At 37.3% G+C, this 19,903-nt stretch overlaps 4 protein-coding genes and 1 long non-coding RNA gene across 8 annotated transcripts in view; 4 read left to right on the top strand and 1 right to left on the bottom strand.

Annotated features, from left to right (window-relative positions):
• Nucleotides 1-5,025: 5,025 nt before the first annotated feature.
• On the bottom strand, nt 5,026-7,953 carry LOC108546520 (uncharacterized). Its single transcript, XR_001890138.1, has 3 exons — nt 7,858-7,953; nt 5,525-5,631; nt 5,026-5,424 (listed from the first exon to the last, which is right to left on the bottom strand). It is a non-coding gene; the product is annotated as an uncharacterized LOC108546520 (long non-coding RNA).
• A 999-nt stretch (nt 7,954-8,952) lies between these two features.
• On the top strand, nt 8,953-10,601 carry LOC108546495 (Farnesyl transferase beta subunit). Its single transcript, XM_017898582.1, has one exon. It carries the CDS (start codon nt 9,128-9,130, stop codon nt 10,544-10,546), a length of 1,419 nt encoding a protein of 472 aa, XP_017754071.1. The 5' UTR covers nt 8,953-9,127; the 3' UTR covers nt 10,547-10,601.
• Nucleotides 10,602-11,416: 815 nt separating this feature from the next.
• LOC108546550 (heat shock protein 83) lies at nt 11,417-14,239 on the top strand. Its single transcript, XM_017898703.1, has 2 exons — nt 11,417-11,494; nt 11,979-14,239. The coding sequence occupies exon 2, from the start codon at nt 11,979-11,981 to the stop codon at nt 14,130-14,132; it is 2,154 nt and encodes a 717-aa protein (XP_017754192.1). The 5' UTR covers nt 11,417-11,494; the 3' UTR covers nt 14,133-14,239.
• A 513-nt stretch (nt 14,240-14,752) lies between these two features.
• LOC108546505 (28S ribosomal protein S36, mitochondrial) lies at nt 14,753-15,584 on the top strand. Its single transcript, XM_017898592.1, has 4 exons — nt 14,753-14,871; nt 14,969-15,023; nt 15,112-15,272; nt 15,466-15,584. The coding sequence occupies exons 1-4, from the start codon at nt 14,848-14,850 to the stop codon at nt 15,481-15,483; spliced, it is 258 nt and encodes an 85-aa protein (XP_017754081.1). The 5' UTR covers nt 14,753-14,847; the 3' UTR covers nt 15,484-15,584.
• A 475-nt stretch (nt 15,585-16,059) lies between these two features.
• The window catches only part of RIC-3 (RIC3 acetylcholine receptor chaperone), a 7,315-nt gene continuing 3,471 nt past the window's right edge, over nt 16,060-19,903 (top strand). For 2 of the 4 annotated variants that reach the window (XM_017898745.1, XM_017898748.1), the window contains exons 1-5: nt 16,060-16,331; nt 16,588-16,941; nt 17,386-17,648; nt 17,729-17,921; nt 18,224-18,363. In XM_017898745.1, coding sequence (XP_017754234.1) covers nt 16,187-16,331; nt 16,588-16,941; nt 17,386-17,648; nt 17,729-17,921; nt 18,224-18,363 — 1,095 coding nt within the window. In that variant the 5' untranslated portion in view covers nt 16,060-16,186. Of the gene's footprint in view, nt 16,332-16,587; nt 16,942-17,385; nt 17,649-17,728; nt 17,922-18,223; nt 18,364-18,703; nt 18,757-19,903 lie in introns of all 4 variants that reach the window. The other 2 variants (XM_017898746.1, XM_017898747.1) reach the window with 2 other exon arrangements.

The following is a 19,903-nucleotide window of genomic DNA, read 5'->3' as shown; positions in this document are numbered from 1 at the left end:
AGAGTTCGACAGATGAGAACACCGAGGTAATAAGCCGACGTGCTCGAAGCGGAGGCATTAACGTCCTTACGCTGTTACGAAATTCGTCGAGGAACCGAGAAAAAGCGCTATCGTCGAGGCACGCACGAGATTCCCACACGACGTGTACTGGATCTTCCCCACGAAACCTCGTGTTCCGCGTCGGTCGTCGCCGATGGATTGGACGTGAATCGACAAGGAGTTTCCACGCGAGGGAACGAAGGGGAAGAAAATCGCGAGCGGCTCCTTTTGCCACTGACCCGTAATTACGTACACCTACGATCTCGGACCTAGGCACAGGTCCGACAGATCGCGCGGATGTCTGGGAAGGCAGGAATGGCTGGATTCGTTGGGTTAGCACAAGAAGGCGCAAAGTCGAGAAGCCCGGCAAGGATATTCGAGAAGGGACGAATAGCAGAGAGGTGGTTCGGGTATTCGAGAAATATTCGACTCGACGACGATCATTGTGGTGACGTCGTGCATTTTCTTCGAAAAACGAGAGGACAGAGCGCGGCTACGTAGAGGTACATACGAGGCCGTGCCTTCACCTCGATCGCGGTGTACGCGGCGCACACGTACAGGTAAACGTACGTAGACAGGTACGCGAGCGAAACGACCGGTGAGAGAGGAGAGAAGCGGAGAGAAGCGAAGAGAAGAGAGGGGAAAAGAAGACAGAAGAAAGAAAAAGAGGGACGAGACGAGACACGTGGAATCGTGCAAAATGCAGGAGAGAGAACAGGAGAAAGAGGAGAAACGGAGAAGGAGAAGATGTGAAAGGGAAAAGAAAAAGAAGGGTGGGAAGGAGGGAAAAGGAGGAGGCGCGAGAGATCGGTAGAGGGGTCATTGGTTGTTCGTTGCGCACTCTCAACGTATGGGAATCGTTATGGACCGACTATAGTCGTTGGAATGCGTCCTTTTTTCCTTTTTCTGTCTCTCCATATACCTGGCGGGCTACTCTCGCTTCGTTGTGGCGACGACGTTGGCGGTGGCGGTGGCGGTGGCGCGATGGCGATGGCGATGGCGGCGGCGGTGGCGGTGGCGGTGGCGGTGGCGGTGACGGTGACGGTGGCGGTGACGGTGGCGGCAACCACGGCGGCGAACCTCTTGCGGACAATCTCGTCGGCCGGCGACCGGTACAGCCGCGACCGGCCAGAAGGAAAGGAACCGCGATTCGACTTAACGGATCCGCGCCGCTTTCCAACGCGTCGAGTCAGCAACGCCCCATCGGCCTGCGACCGGCGCGGCCTTAGCGGCCAACGTCGAGGAAAGCTCCGAAGAGCTTCGAAGAGTTTGGAGAACCGAGGAAAATAGAAACTCGAGTTGCCGTGTCGGAGACGAGGCTAAAAGTGAAAAATAAGCGGGGAAAGAAAGAAAGAAAGAAAGGAAGAGAAGAACGAAGCGATGCCTAGAGATCGATCGAGACCGTTGAACGAAAGCGCTGTAGTAGCCACTGGGGAACCGGCGAGAATCTTTGAGGACTAAAAGTAGAAAAAGAGGCAGCGCACACGGGTCAACGGTTACCTATAAAGCAAAGGAAACAAGAGGGGAATACACGAGATGCCGCGTGGAAGGATCGCGAACTCACGGCGAGCCAGAAGAGTGTTCGGGAACGAGGAGAACGAGATGCCGGCGCGAGGAAAGGCAGACGAGGCAACGCGATAAAGAACGAATCAACCAGGTAGAAGGACAGGGATGCCGTGGTAATGCTCCGAGAGAGCCGGCCAAACGAGAAAACCGAGCGGAGAAGGAGAGAGAGAGGGAGAAGAAAAGAACGATAGAAGACGGACATAGGTAGGAGGACAGGTAGTCGACTCGAGGAAAGAGGACCAAGTGAAGAGCACGGGAGAGAGAAGAGACAAGAGAAAAGAATGGAATCGAGAAGGGGAGCCGCGCGGCAAGGGGCGGAACGGAGCGGGGTAGAAAGCACAGGAGCGGCGAGGAGAGGAGAGGAGAGGAGAAAGGAGCGAAGAGGAGAGGAGAGGAGAGGAGAGGAGCGGAGAGGAGAGGAGAGGAGAGGAGAGAAGAGAGAGAGACTCGTTCCTCTTGTATGTATGCCGGTAGTTCGGTTCGGTGACGTCACGACGTCGATTTGAACGGACCAATGGGCGTTCGAAGCGCGGCTGAAGAGGTAAAGAGGATGTGGAGGGGGTCGAAGGGGGCCGAAGGGGCCCCGAGGGGGGCAGCGAGCTCTAGGTTCCGGAGTTGGAGGGGGAAGGGGTAACGCGAAAGGTGCGTGCGGCCCCGGACGTGGGGCGCGGGGCCAGTTGATCAGTGAGTGCGGTAGTGATCTCATCTCGTACCGCGCCAGGTGTGACTCCTCTCTTTCCTCTTCTTTCGATCCGAGTCTATGTGCCCTTGGTAAGACGGAGCAAGCAGTAGCGGACTTAAAATTCACGTATCGACTCGGCCGTGTCCTCGACTCCGAGCAACAGGTATGCTCTCCTATCTATACTTCGTACAAAAAGACATAGCCGTGTCCGTTAATCCACGTACGATTTTATTCCAATTTTTCACTCGTCGTTCGCTCCATTACCAATTATAATCCGGTTACTTCGAGTTCCTCTGAATTCCGAATTCCGGCCAATTCGGACGAAATGAAATTAAATTCCATCGACGAAAGGATTATCCGTAAAGCCAAAGGCGTGTCTGGCTCGAAAGCGCGAGTTGGCACGGTCAATTTTTTAACCGCAAATCGCTCGGTTTAGAATCAAACGAATAAAAATCCGTTGATCTTCGGTGAACGTAACTTACAAGGTCGAGGCGAACGTTACCGCGTTTGCATTCTTGTCTAGTCCACGACTAGCCGCTTCTTTTCCCAAGCAAAACCTTCCGATCGTTTTTCCTTCTCTTCCTTTTCCCTCTTTCTTTTTCTATTTTTTTTTTTTTTTTTTTCAAGATTTCGCGGTTCGAACTTGAAAAATTACCATGGTTCCGCGTTTGCGGCCAACGTTCTTCTTGCCCGATCCTTCGCGCTTCTCTGAGCCGAGTCTACTCGTTGCCGATTCGCACCGTTTCGCGTGCGAATTTCCTCGAGCCTCTTAGCAACAGGTTGAATCTGACTACCGTGGAAAAATAACAGTCGTTCGAACGCTTTTGTTCCTCCTGTTCTCTCATGCGCTCCAAATTTTTACGCCACGCACCTCCTACCCTTTCAATCTTCTTCCTGTCGAAAAGTTTTCATATATATACAAAAATCAGTCTAGGATATAAGGTCTAAATAGTTTAAGGACTAAATTCCGAGAACGAATGTTTATATAAACATTAGATAAGAATTAGGGGCTTAGGCTAACTGCGTCACGTACCCTCTCGACACTCTCCCGCGAGTCGGTCAGTCGCTCTAGAGAAACACTCGGAGATAGATACACCTTTCTGGAGTAATAAAGGAATTTAACAGAGAATTACGTGAATCGTAGTTATTCTACAATTGTGAACCCACAATCCCGTTACTTACTCCCGAATATTTGGGATTAAGGAGCGGCGATAACCCCCTATAATTCCCTTGAACAAAATTCGCCTGCAAAGGCCGCGACGCGGAATTAATAAACCACGAGGCAGTGGCGACATTTAAATTCGCGTCGAGCGGCTAAATAACGTTCTTATCGACGTGATTCTAACTCAAAGCTGTTCTCACCTTCAAACTGGCATTAGCGCGAGAACATAATAGCCAACCGTAACGCGTAATTAATAACGCGTAGCGGCCACAGCATTCAGCGAACACTTCTCCACGATAATGTAATACACGATCGAGTATCTACGGTCGCTCCCTTCTTACGTCCAAAAACAATGATCCTATCGAGTCACATGAACATGACTCGTCCGTCTATTTCCATGAACCTGTTTCGATCTTTTTTTCTCTACTCCACGAGCAACAAAAAGTAGTCTTTTCTGCGTCACAGCCTCGGCGAGGATCGGCGGTGCGGTGGCGTTATGGCATTGCGGAAGCCTGTATCGCGAACGATCTCCAACGTGCCAGCGAATGCATTCGAGATTTGCACGGTAGAGCGAGCGACCGAGAAATAAAACGTACATATGCATACCAGTGTTCGCCCGCCACCGCGTGTGTGGCACCGAGCTGTGAATCCTCAGCTGCGAATGACACCGAGCAAACGGTTCCGTGCGTCACTAGATTCGCGAGAAAATACCGAGATTTTCGTTTCTGCCCCCGCAAAAATGCAACGATCCCCGGGTTACGAAATAGCCAAACGAATGCCTGCTTCGCGATCGTAAATTAATCTGTAAATTAAATGGACTTCGTTCGTTGGGTACATAGCGAGACACACAGGTATCGCCTAACCGTAACGTATTCTTTCATTACTTGTCCCGTACAAACATTTAAACCGAAAGTTTACTTTTCCTTCAGACGTTCCTTCATCCTTTGGAATCGTTCGCTCGGGTCTAACGATTGTTTACCTCCTCGATGTTTACCGACTCAACCTAACGTTTGCTAGCCTCTCTCGTACGTTCAAATTGTAATTAAAATTGCCGGCTTTGAATTTTTTCCCGACTCGCGATGTCCATCACCGCGCGAGCTTTAATCGTGCCGATTTATTTTCCAGATGAGAAAAACGATCGTTCGCTTGGAACCTGCCAGTCGAGAGAAGCGATAACGAGTACGCAAATAAAAGAAACTAGTATTCGCGATGGCGTGGCGAAGATAAGGGAAAGACGTTGGAAATATGCCCGGAAATTGGGAAAAATATCCGCCAACTGGCGTAAAGATGGTTCTTCTTTTTTCGCGCGTTCGTAACCGTTCCAGCGCCGCAGAGAAATTAAATCGAGCTCGATAACTACACTCGAAGTGATAATGATTATAAGTGAAGCGACATTAGCCCCTACTATCTCGAGTACTCGTGCAGCTGTGTTTGCGTAAACGATTGGGAGTCGCATCGAAAGCCAGCCTCGTTAGGAAACGAATTTACCGAGGGTACCGAATCGGCTCGTTAGCTCGCGATACTTTTGTCCATCCGGCTGTAAACAACCTGCCGATTTTTCTCACTGGAGGGGTAAGTTGGTGATTTGGAAGACGCGCGTGTCGACACGAACGGCCACGTACGGGATCCCTGGTCGTTGCGCAACATACTCGGGGAACGCAGCAGAAAAGTTCTCGATAAAACGTACGGTCAATAAGGCGTATCGTGCAAAGACCCTGGTAATGGCTCGACTGGACACGGGACTGTTAATTAAATCGTAAACTGTTAATTAGACCGTTAAACCGACTAGCCTTGGGATTCGACACCGAAAATAACTTATCACCTCGGACAACGATCGGGCGCCGATTTCTTTCGAGAGCGAAGCACAATCTTTCGATCGCGGGAACGATCATCGGGTCTCTTATCGTCTCGTAGATCGCCTCTTCTCGCAGTTCGCGACGTTGCGCTCGCGATATGCTCGGTCCTGCTGATTTTCCTGCAAGAAACGCCGATAATTACGTAGTCGAACTGTAGCAACCGTGACAGAGAAACGGAAAGAATCGAAGGCTGGCTTATCGTGAAAGATAGGTACTCACTCGTGTTTGCAGTGGGTACGTGTCGGTGGGCTTCTTCCCGGCTCGGATAAACCGTTTCAGCAGCTGTACTAGGCTAGAAATCTCCGTCGCCTTTGTCGTTGCAGCAGCTTTCAACAGGGGGAAAAAATAAAGAAAATTAAGTTTTAGAAAGTCGGGCATTATCCGTTGAGTCGAGACTAAATCTTTCTGGTCAGCCTTCCTGTTACGCCCGATACGAGAGTGAGCCAGAAATAAACCGGCAGTTTCGCAGGTGAGTGCGCCACGGTTCATTTCTTTTCTTTTTTTTTTTTCTTTCTTTTCCGATCTTTTACTCCTTTCTTAATGGGATCTTTTGTACTTTCACTCTCGCGATAAAACGCGTGCACGCCCGCGGAGATGAACGGAGACTCGCACGATTCCGTTCCTCCGAGACGCGACAATCGTAGATTCAATTTCAAATATTCCAGCAGAGTTTTAGATTTCGTCCCAGAACGTATTTTTACATTCTCAAGAATTACGGATCAACGAACGAACAGATAAAATAAAAGTCGTGTCGCAATCTTTTAAAATTATCTATTGCGAAACTCGATAACGCCTGCCGAAACTGACGTATTTTACCGCGTATCAGATTCGATAAGCGTGTTATTTAAATATAAACTGCCAAACGTCTCCGATTTTCGTTGCGCGAGTCCACAGTTCCCCGAGTAACCGATGTCGTTTCTGTTCACGGTGTTGTGTATATTTAATATCGAGATTGAGAAGTCGAATAAGATAAAGAGACGACTTGGAGGAGCGCGGAAAGCACCGAACAGCTTGATGATAAAATAGAATCCAGACACGCGTGCAATGCAGCGTGAGATCATAACTTTCTCCAAATGGAAGTTCTTACGAAACATCGTACTGGTCTACTGGCGGGCTGATCGAACGAAAAGCACAGCATTGAATATCGGCGCAGCCTTCGCTGTAACCGGCAAATGCAAATAACGTGACAATAATCGACGATACAAAGCAACGGAAGAATGTCAAATTTCTTTTATTCTAACGAATAGAAAGCAATTCGCGCGACGAACTCTACGAATACGGAATATCTTCGCTGCTACGATTATTCGCGTATTAATATTTCACCGATTCGAACGAAACGTTAGTCGCATCTTACGCACGACGTTCCCGGAATCCGAAATTCATCATCGCGCACGTATTCGTGCTCTCGAAGCATAACTTTTGTTAAAGTTGTGAATCAGTGAGTCGGAAACGACAACCAGGAAACTCGATGATACCGCAAGATGCACGGCTTTCAGCCGAAGTAATTATGACGTAACAACATAACGTCTTGCGCGTTGTACGATTCAGCAAAACCGTATCGCCTCGTTTCTTCGACCATTTACGTTTCACTTAAACGACTCCGAGCGAACAGTACACGTTAATCGAAATCGTTACACCGTCTGGCCGTGTTCCCTCCGCTTTCTCTGCATTCGGTGCTTTCCATATCGTGCTTTTAGGTAGGATGATTTTGGCCTGGAAACGAAAGAAAAATTTCCAGATATACGCTCATAGCCTCTGGTTATACTGTACCCGAGGCGCCCCCTCTTACTGACGACTAACTTTCACTCCGAAATGTCAACGGTTGTGTTTCACTTTTCAAAGCCGTGCGCGCATATCAATCAATCGTGGTTACGCGACAAAGGGACGATTGTTGTAAAATGGTTTCCGATTTCTCCGTCTTTCTGTTACAGAGTGGGGACACCATCGACACGTGCATGCCATTATCTGCACCAGGAAATATAGTGATTGTCGCTTATGTGATAGAGAGAGAGAGAGAAAGAGAAAGAGAGAGAGAAAAAGAAACGTTCATATGTGTCGTGAACGATCGATCTGCATGTATACCGAGATCGATGCTACACGACCAAGATTCGACTACACTTCATCTTTGCGTTCTCGAGAAATCCGACAATGACGAACCGGTAGGCTGCTGATGGTAAAGCAGGTTTACGATTCTAGACGATTCGATTGATCGAGACGATCAACTTCCATGCAAGTATTTCATCGCTCAAGGCAACAAGAAGATCTTGGCGCGGACATTTTCTTTGGTTATCTAGCTGTATGAGTATTATTCGACATCATAAAGCTAGGTTACCGGAGTTAAGCTCCTCGCCATATCAACTCCAGCGATTTTTCGTAATTCTTCTACGTTTCGACTAACCGAGTAAACGTTTAACTGATAAATGTAAAGATTAACACAAGGCTTATACACATGTGAACGTCGTTGATCTTTTTCATTGTAAATAAATATAAATTACGAGGAGAAATAATAAAAGGAATTTCTTAAGACTTCCAAATTCCCAATAAATACTTACTAAACATATCGATGGAAGATTCTCTGTAGAATTAACAAACGTTACATCGAAGTTGCGATGAACAGAAAAAGGGATGCGCCTAACGTGCTTCGAAGATTTCTGTATTCCTTCTGCATGAAAATCTACGAGTTAGGCATTTGTAATTACTAGTAGTGTCATTGCCACGTGACTCGATTACCTATTGAAAACTTACAAGGATCGATATTTCGTTTTCTTACGTTGTCATATTTCATTTTCTAAGAAATTGTCTACCAAACTTCTATGTAACTTTATAGATCAACTTTAACACAAGCTAGAATACGGGAGAATAGAAAACAATTACATTGTTTCTATAAGGTTTTAAATGAGAAAAATATTCTGGAAAATTAAGCTTCGTGTTTCTTTAGAAGCTAAAAAATAGACAATATTTAATATTATTAATGTGAATATTCTTACCGGAAGAAACTAATTAAACTTTTCCAGTAGAAGCACATTTATTTAATAAAATTAACATCTGACTACTTTCTATCGAACACAAGATGTAAAATTGATCGATTTGCAATAAACTTAGAGGGCGCCACTTTCCGATAGATGAAGAAATACAATATAATACCGACTGAATTCCGCGGTTTTTATGAATTCTTTTCCTACTTCAATCACCATTATCTCTCTCTCAATCTTTTTAAATATTATTACAAATAAGATGTTTGAAAAACTAAATATAAAGAAATACGTCTACATATTGTTTTTTTTTTTTCTTATAGAAATGATCCTTTCCTATCCCTTGATAATCTAATTTACGGATGGATAATTTATTTCTTAATATTCTTTTAACGTTGCAATGAATATGATATATTATGATTCGTTATAAAAGTATCTGTCAAATAGCTTCGATCGAAATAATAGCTAAATTATAATAAAGAAAAATTAATTTTTACAAAATCATTTACACAAAGGCAATAATCTTTTAGAGTGATAAAACACTGCAATGATAAAACATATCAGAGATAAGAATCTATCTTATTTATTTATATATCTTTATTTCGGTGATTTTATACAATTACAAACTCCTGATAAAGGGTAAAAGTAAACAAGTTGACGAAAAATTATGGAGAATAAAGAAAAGTACGAAATAATTAGAAAAACGAATATGTAGTAAAAAAGAAGTGAAAGAGAAAAGATCATCAGTTTAGTACAACTTAAAAATGTAGCAAAAGGAAAAGAATTAAAAATAGTAAAGATATCAGAAGAAATAGAAAAGTGAGGTTAAAAGACAGCGTGGGAAGCGGAGATGACAGGAAGACCGGTTGTTAGTAAAAATAAGGCAAAGGATAAGAAGGAAGGAAAGATATTAGAAAAATACGAGGTAGGAGCAAATGGTAGTACAACCAATGCAAGAACAACGAAGGAAATGGCGGTAAAATGCATGAACGAAAAGTTAGCGGAAAAGTTGTTAAACGAATTTGAGGCGCTAAGAAAGGCAATTGTAGAAGGAAGAAAGATTATGTGGAATTCAATGATAAATGAACTCGATGAACCATACGTTCGAACTTATGCTGAAATATTAAAACAAAAACAAGATGATGAAGGATGTAAAACTACAAATTCAGTGCGTCAGGATCGCGTTGAAAATGACATACTGAAATTATACAAATTGAATAATGAGCCACTTTTAGCAAGACAAAAACATATTCTATTCTTAAAAAAATCTTTGTTTCGTCTTAGCGAAGATTATCAATGTTTAGATTCGAGCAGACCATGGTTATGTTATTGGAGTCTACATTCTCTTCAAATCCTAGGAGAACGTTTAGAATATGAAGAATATTCTAAAATTATTAATTTTTTATCCAAATGTCAGTCACCAGAAGGAGGTTTTGGAGGAGGCCCGGGGCAACATCCCCATTTAGCCACTACATATGCCGCAATAAATGCATTATGTACCATTGGCACTCCTCAAGCTTATCAAGTAATTGATAGAAAAGGACTTAAACAATTTTTATCATCTTTACATGGAGAGGATGGTTCTTTTAGCCTACATAAAGATGGAGAAACAGATATAAGGGGGATATATTGTGCTCTTTCTGTAGCAAAATTAACAAATGTATATACTCCTGAAATATTTAAAGGATGTGAAAGTTGGATAGCTAAATGTCAAACATGGGAAGGTGGTTTTGGTAGTTTTCCTGGGATGGAAGCTCATGGTGGATATGCATTTTGTGGATTAGCAGCACTTATGCTTCTTGGAAAACCTCATTATTGTTGTTTAAAATCATTTCTAAGATGGATAGTAAATAGACAAATGCGCTTAGAAGGTGGTTTTCAGGGACGCACAGATAAACTTGTAGATGGTTGTTACTCATTTTGGCAAAGTGGAGTTTTTCCATTGATTCATACAATTTTAACTGTGGAAAACAAATTATTTAATCCTGTATATTGGATGTTTAATCAAGAGGCTTTACAAGAATATTTATTAATCTGTTGCCAACATCCTTATGGTAGTCTTGTAGATAAGCCTGGGAAAAGTCAAGATGTTTATCACACATGTTATGCACTTAGTGGATTATCAATTGCACAAAACTCTCCATGGCCACTAATCATAGGGTTACCCTACATAAATTTAGTAAAAATAATTCATCCTTTGTTTAACTTAGAAGATTCATGTGCAGATAATGCATTAAAATATTTTAATACACTACCGATACCTGATTGAGCATATATTTAATGTTCAAAATTCATAGATAAAATAAAAATGCTTTTATTTTACTTCAGCAACTAGTCTACTTCACCTCATATTAAAATTGACCAACAAAATGTAAATATAAAATTAGTGCAAAATATTTCGATGAACAAATTTTTGTGCATGTATTTACAACACAAGACAAAATGTATATTATTATGTACAAACTTCATAAGGATATGTGTACATATATGTATGTACGTATGCGTGTATAAATATGTATGAAGTGGTAGAAAGAACTCCCCCCCCCCTCCCCCCAGCGCTGAAAGGCAAAAAGGTATAAATAAATAAATAAGGATAAAAAAAGATTAATACGATTACGATGAAATCCTTTGTCCATTTAACACCAAACACATAGTCCGATCAATTAATATGAACGTCAATAATTTCTATCTAAGGAAAGTGTAAATCACAAATTTTTATTTTGCACACCGAATGATGATAATCATGAAATAGCTTAGTTATGTGCAATAGACAGTGTTAAGATAAAAATTACTTATTCGTTTATCCAAAAATGTCCAGTAATGTTTGACTCATTTTCTTCATAACAAATGCCGGAAGTACCACGCTAAGAAATAAAAGAACTAATCCAGTTTTTATCGTTTGAGTAAGAAGTACTTCTACTTAATTAAAGATAAACTATGCCTTTTTATTTCCTAATAAACCAATGACATTAGTAACATAAGTAAAAAAAATTCATCAATTACAAATTATTCAGATGAATTTAAATTTTACCGGATGTAGAATGTCTAGAGAGGTAAAAATGTTCTAGAACATTCTAGAACATTCTAGAATTTTAGTGAGTATATAAAAGGAAACTTAGTTGTCGCGCGAATCCATTCAATAATCTGTCAGGTTCCAGGCATTGTGTTCGTGCATTACTGAAATATATTTTAACGTGAACTTAACTGGATATCAAAGGTACATTTGCTTTAAATTGATTGTTAAAAAATACTTAATATATTTATAAAAAAATTCATACATTTTTTAAAGTAAATTTTTATTATTTTATAATTTTATTAAATTGTAACTAAGCGATATTATAAATACAACTTTATTAAATAATTCTATTTTTAATCCAATTCATTTAAAAAAATTGCCTTCTTTTTTTTATATATACAATTTAATATTTTAATCATGCTTTATTTATATTTCTATATCTTTCTAAAAATTTTGATCACATTTATTAGATGACATTTAACATAAAAGTATAGGAAAGTAAAGAGACTTTACTTGTTACATTTATATACATATATATCAATATATATATTGTATAAACATGTATAATTTTTGTACATTCAGAAAACTAAGAAAAACACATGAAACCTTTTTTTACTAAATCTTCAAAAAATAATTATATGTTTCAAATTGTTTGATACATATATTTTTTTAATATTAATTTCAGATGTCAACAGAAATGGAAACAAAAGCAGATGTGGAAACTTTTGCCTTTCAAGCAGAAATTGCTCAACTTATGTCATTGATTATCAATACTTTCTATTCTAATAAGGAAATTTTTCTGAGAGAACTGATTTCAAACTCGAGTGATGCCCTTGATAAAATACGTTATGAGTCATTAACAGATCCTTCTAAACTTGATCATAGCAAAGAATTATTTATTAAAATTATTCCAAATAAGAATGATGGGACTTTAACTATTATTGATACTGGTATTGGTATGACCAAGGCTGACTTGGTAAATAATCTTGGTACAATTGCCAAGTCTGGTACCAAAGCTTTCATGGAAGCATTACAAGCTGGTGCAGATATTTCCATGATTGGACAATTTGGTGTAGGTTTTTATTCTGCCTATTTAATAGCAGACAAAGTCACTGTAGTTTCCAAGCACAATGACGATGAACAATATCTGTGGGAATCCAGTGCTGGTGGGTCATTTACTGTCAAACATGATAATGGAGAACCATTAGGACGAGGAACAAAAATTGTTCTGCACATAAAAGAAGATCAAGCTGAATACCTAGAAGAAAGGAAAATTAAAGAAATCGTAAAAAAACATTCTCAATTTATTGGTTATCCAATTAAATTAGTAGTTCAAAAAGAACGTGAAAAAGAGTTGAGTGAGGATGAAGCTGAAGAAGAGGAAGAAAAAAAAGAAGATGATGGAAAACCAAAAGTTGAGAATGTAGACGAGGCTGAGGAAACTACAGAAGAAGAAGAAAAGAAGAAGAAGAAGAAAAAGACTATTAAAGAAACGTACACAGAAGATGAAGAATTAAATAAGACAAAGCCTATTTGGACTAGAAATCCAGATGATATTACACAAGAAGAATATGGTGAATTCTATAAATCATTGACAAATGATTGGGAAGATCATTTGGCTGTTAAACACTTTTCTGTAGAAGGTCAATTGGAATTCAGAGCTTTGCTCTTTGTTCCAAGACATATGCCATTTGACTTATTTGACAACAAAAAGAGAAAAAATAATATTAAACTATATGTACGAAGAGTATTCATTATGGATAATTGCGAACAATTGATTCCAGACTACTTAAATTTCATGAAAGGAATAGTTGATAGTGAAGATTTACCTTTAAATATTTCTCGTGAAATGCTACAACAAAATAAAATCTTAAAGGTTATTCGTAAGAACCTTATTAAAAAATGTATAGAATTATTTGAAGAACTTGCAGAAGACAAGGATAACTATAAGAAATTCTATGAACAATTTAACAAAAACATTAAATTAGGTATTCATGAGGACAGTTCTAATCGTAATAAATTGTCAAATCTTTTGAGGTTTCATACTTCAGCTTCTGGAGATGAAACTTGTTCTCTTAAAGACTATGTAGGTAGAATGAAAGAGAACCAAAAACATATTTACTTTATTACTGGGGAGAACAAAGACCAGGTTGCAAATAGTTCATTTGTTGAACGTGTGAAAAAACATGGCTTTGAAGTTATCTATATGACAGAACCTATTGATGAGTATATAGTACAACAAATGAAAGAATTTGATGGTAAACAATTGGTATCTGTAACCAAAGAAGGATTAGAGCTACCTGAAGATGAAGAAGAAAAAAAGAAGAAAGCAGAAGATAAAGTCAAATATGAAAATTTATGTAATGTAATGAAAAATATTCTTGATAACAAAGTAGAAAAAGTTGTAGTATCAAACCGACTAGTTGATTCTCCTTGCTGTATAGTTACTTCACAATATGGTATGAGTGCTAATATGGAAAGAATCATGAAAGCTCAAGCTCTTAAAGACACATCTACTATGGGATATATGGCAGCAAAAAAACACCTTGAGATAAATCCAGATCATGCCATCATTGAAGCCCTTAATCAGAAAACAGAGGCTGACAAAACTGGCAAAGCAGTAAAAGACTTAGTAATCTTATTATTTGAAACAGCACTTCTTTCTTCAGGTTTTACATTAGATGAACCACAAGTTCATAGTGCAAGAATTTATAGAATGATCAAGCTGGGACTTGGTATTGATGAAGAAGAATCTGTACCAGAAGAACAAACTACAGAAGAAATTCCTCCCCTGGAAGTACATGCAGAAGATGCTTCACGAATGGAAGAAATAGATTAAATTTAAGATCTAAATATGACATCAGACATCAATGTCATTATAGTCAATGAAAGACTGCCGAAATAGTTATATTTTATATGTTATTATTCATCTTCATTTTTATTATCTGTACCATACGATTTTAATTTATAGCAATTTTTTGATACCAAATATTTTGGAATTAAGTTAAATATACAATAAAATGAAATTTATTACGATATACACGCATATCTTTAATATTATATACCTACTACTACCACGTAAGAGATAAAGTATTACTCGTGTGGGCAAAAAATAAATAAAAAAAAAAAGAATAATAGTTACAATTACGAAAATTTCTAGAGATAAAACATTAGACACTCGGATATAAACACTTTCGTAATGTTATTTGTACACATTTATATAATTCATGGTTTTGCTTAAATTTAATCAAGGAATTCTTAAATTTAGCATATTTCTCTTATACAGTACGTAAAATTATACTTCAATTAAACTAAAAAAAAAAAAACAAATGAAGTTAAGTAGGTAAGTTGCTTATTAATTTTTGATAATTTCTGATAAGGTTAATGTTATCCTTAGAAAATTTAGCAGCCACAGGTATTTAACGATCATTCCATACTCGCTAAAGTATGTCAAAACACGCCATCTACATGAAGGTTTAAGGTGATCGAAAGAAGCTTCTGTTGCAAATCAAACTTGGTCTTCGCATTAGAAGCAGAAACGTTAAAGAATAATTATGATGGCAAGCAAAGGTTGGAAGGTTAGTGTATCAGTATAATTAGAGAAAGGATATACCGTATGTTAATCTATGCAAGTAACAAAGATAATTATTTTTCATAAGAAATAAATTTCGATAGGTAGTAAAACCACATGTACCTATGATTAAATTTCGCAAGGGTGGAATTAACAGAGGTAATATTAAATAAAAGTTACACAGTGCAACTGAATACTTCGGTTGGAAAAGCCGACTGAATTCCTTGTTATTGGTTAACTACTGAAGGTACAACCACACCGTCTACGCAATCAGGGCCGACTATGTCACAACAGAGTACTGGTGCAACAGGGCCTAATGTGGTTGTTTTACCAACGATAGAAGATATTTTTCTTCCTCCACGATATCAAAGACGACCTATTGATGAGAAAGAAATTGCATATATTAATGCAAGTATATTGTTATTTTATTATTTATTTAATGTAGCAAAATTTTTCATTTACTTTATTATAATCATAGAATATAAGTTATTCGAATGTAGATAAATTAAACATGGTACTCAAATATATGTAATATCTTTTTGAGTTAATGCAGCATCAGATAGGAAAAATTTTATATTAAGTGAGTTCTTATTTGTTACAGAGAGGTGGACCAGAATAAATTCCTTAAGTAGTTTATAGGGCACTTCACCAATCCTAGAATATTTTAAGCAAGTAATTTTACTATTAAATTTTTTCTGTATAATCTATTCTGTAAATAAATGCAAGCAAAACAACAAGCTATGAGTTATATATATTTCTATCATGTACCTATCGGACAAGGTCTCTCTTAGACTATGTGACATTGCCAGAACCTGCTATTTCTGGCATACATTTTGGCTTATTCTTGTAACAAGTAGAATTTGATTCTAGACAAGAAAAAAGAAATTTAACAAAATTATTTTATTATTTTATAACGTTTATGTATTGTTATCTGAATATTATTATTAAAAGTTAGTCAACTATTAAATATAAAGACTTTGCGAATTTTTTAACAATGTCGTGTTTGTATTAATTTCTTTTATGCATAAAGTATTCTGTTATAGTAAATATAATAGATCGGGTAGATTTTATCGTTTAAAGTTTATTCCTTATTGTTTGGTCGTATGAATGCACAGCGAATTTTATTAAATCTAAATTAAAGAAAAATATCCTGAAAGTAAAAGCCGATAGACACAGCCCTGTCCCATGACAGAAATAGCAGACGACAGTGCACTGTGCCTTCCATCCGCTTTCGCGATCCCTGTACGTGTTAGTGGAAGATCCACGGTTGTTTTACCTTTTATCGAAATTACGAGAGCTATACGAACGAAAAATATACGAATATGGCTGAAATAACGGATTTCGGACCAAGAAAGACGATTTTTATCCTAGCCATTGTAGCCGGGTGTTTTGCGGTATTATGGCCGAAAATTTTCTATCCTATGCTCACAGCATCTGTCACACCACATCATACGCCCGACAATTCTGGTAAGATTTTATAAATACACTTTATTCTATAAATGAAAGAAAATCTGTGGATGGAAGATCACAAAAACATTTAATTTATTTACTTTTTAAATTTTATTTCTACGGAATTTAGAAAATTGACAAATTTAATTATAATTAAAAATATCTTTTTTCATCATATTGAAATTTTATATTTCTAGTTAATTACTAAGTACAAAGTATATTTTAATGCATTATTTTTTCTTGTTATTGAATTAAAGTCACAAATGTTTATTAGCATGCTGCGATGTAATCTTTGAAAGTGATGTCACTGCTGCTGATATTATGTATGAAATATGTCAAAACATACTGAAGCACCATCAAATTGATCCAAGAATAAGAGATGCTTTGAGAACTATAAAATTGACATCACAAAGTGCAAGTTTATGTAGAGAAGAAATTTTAGCCAGATGTGCTATAGATTTGTCTACATTCCTTGCTGAAAGGGAACGCTTGGGAAAATCTTATAAACAAGTTTTAGAAGAAATCAGGTCATTTAATAGTTCCCTCTGTCTTAAAGTAAATTTTGGTATACCTCTTTCTCAACTAGGAACTCCACATTTAATCAGATATCATATTTTAATGCCGCACAGTAAGAATTATGAAAGGTTTTGCTTAAAATATGTGACATTAGCTATTAATAAAACAGCATGCACAGCTTCATTTTAATGTTAATATAGTTACATCATTTGAATTAAATCACTGAACTAGTAATTCTACATTTTAAAAAAATGTCTGAGTTTGGTATTATTAAACTAACCAATTATGTGTGGAAAGCAGATTCGAGTTCTCTTTTATTTGGCAACTTGCCAAAAGAGCAAGTATAACTAGAGATGAGTAGATGGGAATAAGTTTGGCCTACAGTTATAGCACAAATGTGTGTAATAGGCTTTCTTGTTTTGTAAAATAACAATATACTAATATTATTTCTGTGGAGTTTAAAAGTAATAAAATACTATAATAGAATGTTGAAATTTGCTTGTTTTATATATATTTTTTGAACAATGCTTTAGAAAATAATATTTATATTTTTTAGGTACCTTAAAACAAGAACGACGTACACCTCCACATGCAGGTGGTTTACACCCTGCATTGAGGGAGCGTGGTAGAACTATACCTTCTTCTCATATTGTACCCAAAGTTGTAGATAAAATTGATCATGTTGTGCTAAAAATGAGGCCACCTTTGGGAGGTGCAGGACATGTTGTTCCTGCACCAAAAGGAAATGGTACCACAGGAATTATTATGCCATTATATACATTGGGCATTGTCCTGTTTTTCTTGTATACAATTGTTAAGGTGAAATATTCTGTGACATTTCAATACTTAAATAACTTTCAGTAAATCCTATGAAATCTTATGGCAACTTATTTTATTAGGTGTTGCGGAAAAATTCGGATAATGAAATCATTTCAGAATATCCAGGGGCAGCAGCAGAAAAAGAATTTCAGAAAATGGTATTCAGTCCTGAAGCTTTTGCTACTGCAATGACTGGTGGTACAATGCATTATCAAAAAGAAAGATCTCCATCTCCAGAAGGACCTATTCCTACTATGGAGGAGTTAACGAATCGTAAGTTTTTTAAATATTTAAGAGATATTGACAACATTTGATTTACATTATCATTAATGCAGTGTTTTCCTTGAAAGCTAGTTCCTTTAAAGAAATACTGAAAAATAAGGTACATGTTTTTTTGAGTATCTAATCAGATTTTTAAATGGTGTTGCATGATGCAAGGTTTGCACAATTAGAACACACACGTATTTATATCATAAATTTAACAAGAAAAAGTTAGACTAAAATTAAAAATATTGTAAGTACTCGTGTATAGTCTTTGAACACATTTGGTAATGTTATACATGCTGGAACACAAGAAGCGGCAGGAGACATAGAGATAGATCAACTGAGACGTCGTTTGGTCGAGACGGAAGCAGCCATGGAAAGAATTGTTGTTCAGATGGGCAACATATCACGTTCAGTTATGCATAATTCAAGCCCACAACAAGAACTCAAGGTTTACTAGACTAATTATGAAGCAATTGACATTTTCAGTTCTTTAGCCCTTAGAAATATGCACGTTGTTGTGTTCTGATTGCGTTTCAAGTTTTACCTCTCCTGTTGTATATTACATACACATCGCGTATTCATCATGAAATCATCAAAATTTCGCTTTTTCTTATACTTCAATGCTTCTCTATAACCATATTTAAATTGTTGATCATTTTTTATATATTCATCTTTATAAAAAAGTGCATACTCATATTTTAGCTGAGTGAAGTACTCGTTAAAAGCATTTAAGTTACTAATTTTATGAAATGATAGAATTTATAGTTCTTATTTTTACATTTAAATAGTAGATGGGCCTCCAAAGTCCAAAGGCCTGGCAGGTGTTGATCGCTCATCTAAGGTATATTCTTTGCCTTAAAGATTTCTTAACACAAGTAACCAGAGTTTGCAATAAATTATTTGTGTTAAATTTGAATTTTTTTTTCAAATAATAAACCTACCATAGTTAAGTGCTTTTATATCCTAATATTAAGTAGTCTCCCTTGCAATAACAATACTTAAAAGTACTTATAATATTTTCTAAATTCAAAATATGGTCCACAGTGTACAATTTTCAAAAATGACTCTTTTTAAAATCATTGACTTTAAATGCATGTTTATTATAAATTATTAATTACAGTAATATAAAGTATGCTTTTATTAATTTAATTTTTTTGATATTAACATTTCTTCATTATATAGCATGATGTTTTAAAGAGCGTGTTAAAATGTATGAGTCTTTAAATGAATGCTGTATTATATCTCTAAAAGATATTAAAGGTATTTACTATTCACTAACAAGGAGAGTGCAAGTCCTTTGGGTCACGGTTTTAGTTAAAACCTTGCAGGTTTGTAGATATCGTCATGCAGTTTAAGAAAATGTATCATTATAGCCGCAGCTACTCAATAGTTTTTGAGATATTTACGATTAAAGTTTCATTACTTCTTTAACTGCAAATTTATTTCCAATGGTTTTCATAAGGGCGATAACCGAAAATCCCTATGCTGGAGTTGCGGGGTGTTCGATTCCCGTCCATAGTTCGTAGTTTTTTTCAATCTAATTTTGATTTTGTATTCACTTTTCGCCTGTGAAAACATTGTAAATAAACAACTGTAAATAAAATTTCTTAATAAAAAAATTTATTTTATATGCTTATGCTAGTATATATTTATTACAAAATAATAAGAATATTATGCAAGAAAAAACTTTTCTGTAGCAATCTTATTTACTACAGGAAATACAAAACCTACCGCTCATGTAAGTATTAATTATTAAATTAAACATCCTATAAGAATGTTGCCTATAATTCTAACTTTGCTGTGCAGCTATAAATGTTCATGAATTAATTGCAAATACTTGGAAATTTATCAATTTTCTATAGCCGAATTGATTTCTAGTATTTAGTTCGAATAAAAATTTTACCGCCTGCGATCAGCGCCATCTATGATTTGGGCTCATTTGCTCGGAAAAGTGATAGGAATATAGAATAGGCAAGGAGGTCGTCGAA

Source organism: Eufriesea mexicana, unplaced genomic scaffold, assembly GCF_001483705.2.
Source record: "Eufriesea mexicana isolate 0111107269 unplaced genomic scaffold, ASM148370v2 scaffold654, whole genome shotgun sequence".
NCBI lineage: Eukaryota > Metazoa > Arthropoda > Insecta > Hymenoptera > Apidae > Eufriesea > Eufriesea mexicana.
The sequence above is the reverse complement of the archived record's forward strand: the minus strand, read 5'-3'. Positions and strand labels throughout refer to the sequence as shown.

Bases quoted from the DNA above. Each gene is read 5' to 3' on its own strand.
- LOC108546495 (XM_017898582.1), top strand. From the start codon at position 9,128: ATGACAGGAAGACCGGTTGTTAGTAAAAATAAGGCAAAGGATAAGAAG.
- LOC108546550 (XM_017898703.1), top strand. From the start codon at position 11,979: ATGTCAACAGAAATGGAAACAAAAGCAGATGTGGAAACTTTTGCCTTT.
- LOC108546505 (XM_017898592.1), top strand. From the start codon at position 14,848: ATGATGGCAAGCAAAGGTTGGAAG. The intron at 14,872-14,968 runs GTTAGTGTATCA...AAATTTCGATAG, and splicing joins TGGCAAGCAAAGGTTGGAAG to GTAGTAAAACCACATGTACC. The intron at 15,024-15,111 runs GTAATATTAAAT...TAACTACTGAAG, and splicing joins CAAGGGTGGAATTAACAGAG to GTACAACCACACCGTCTACG.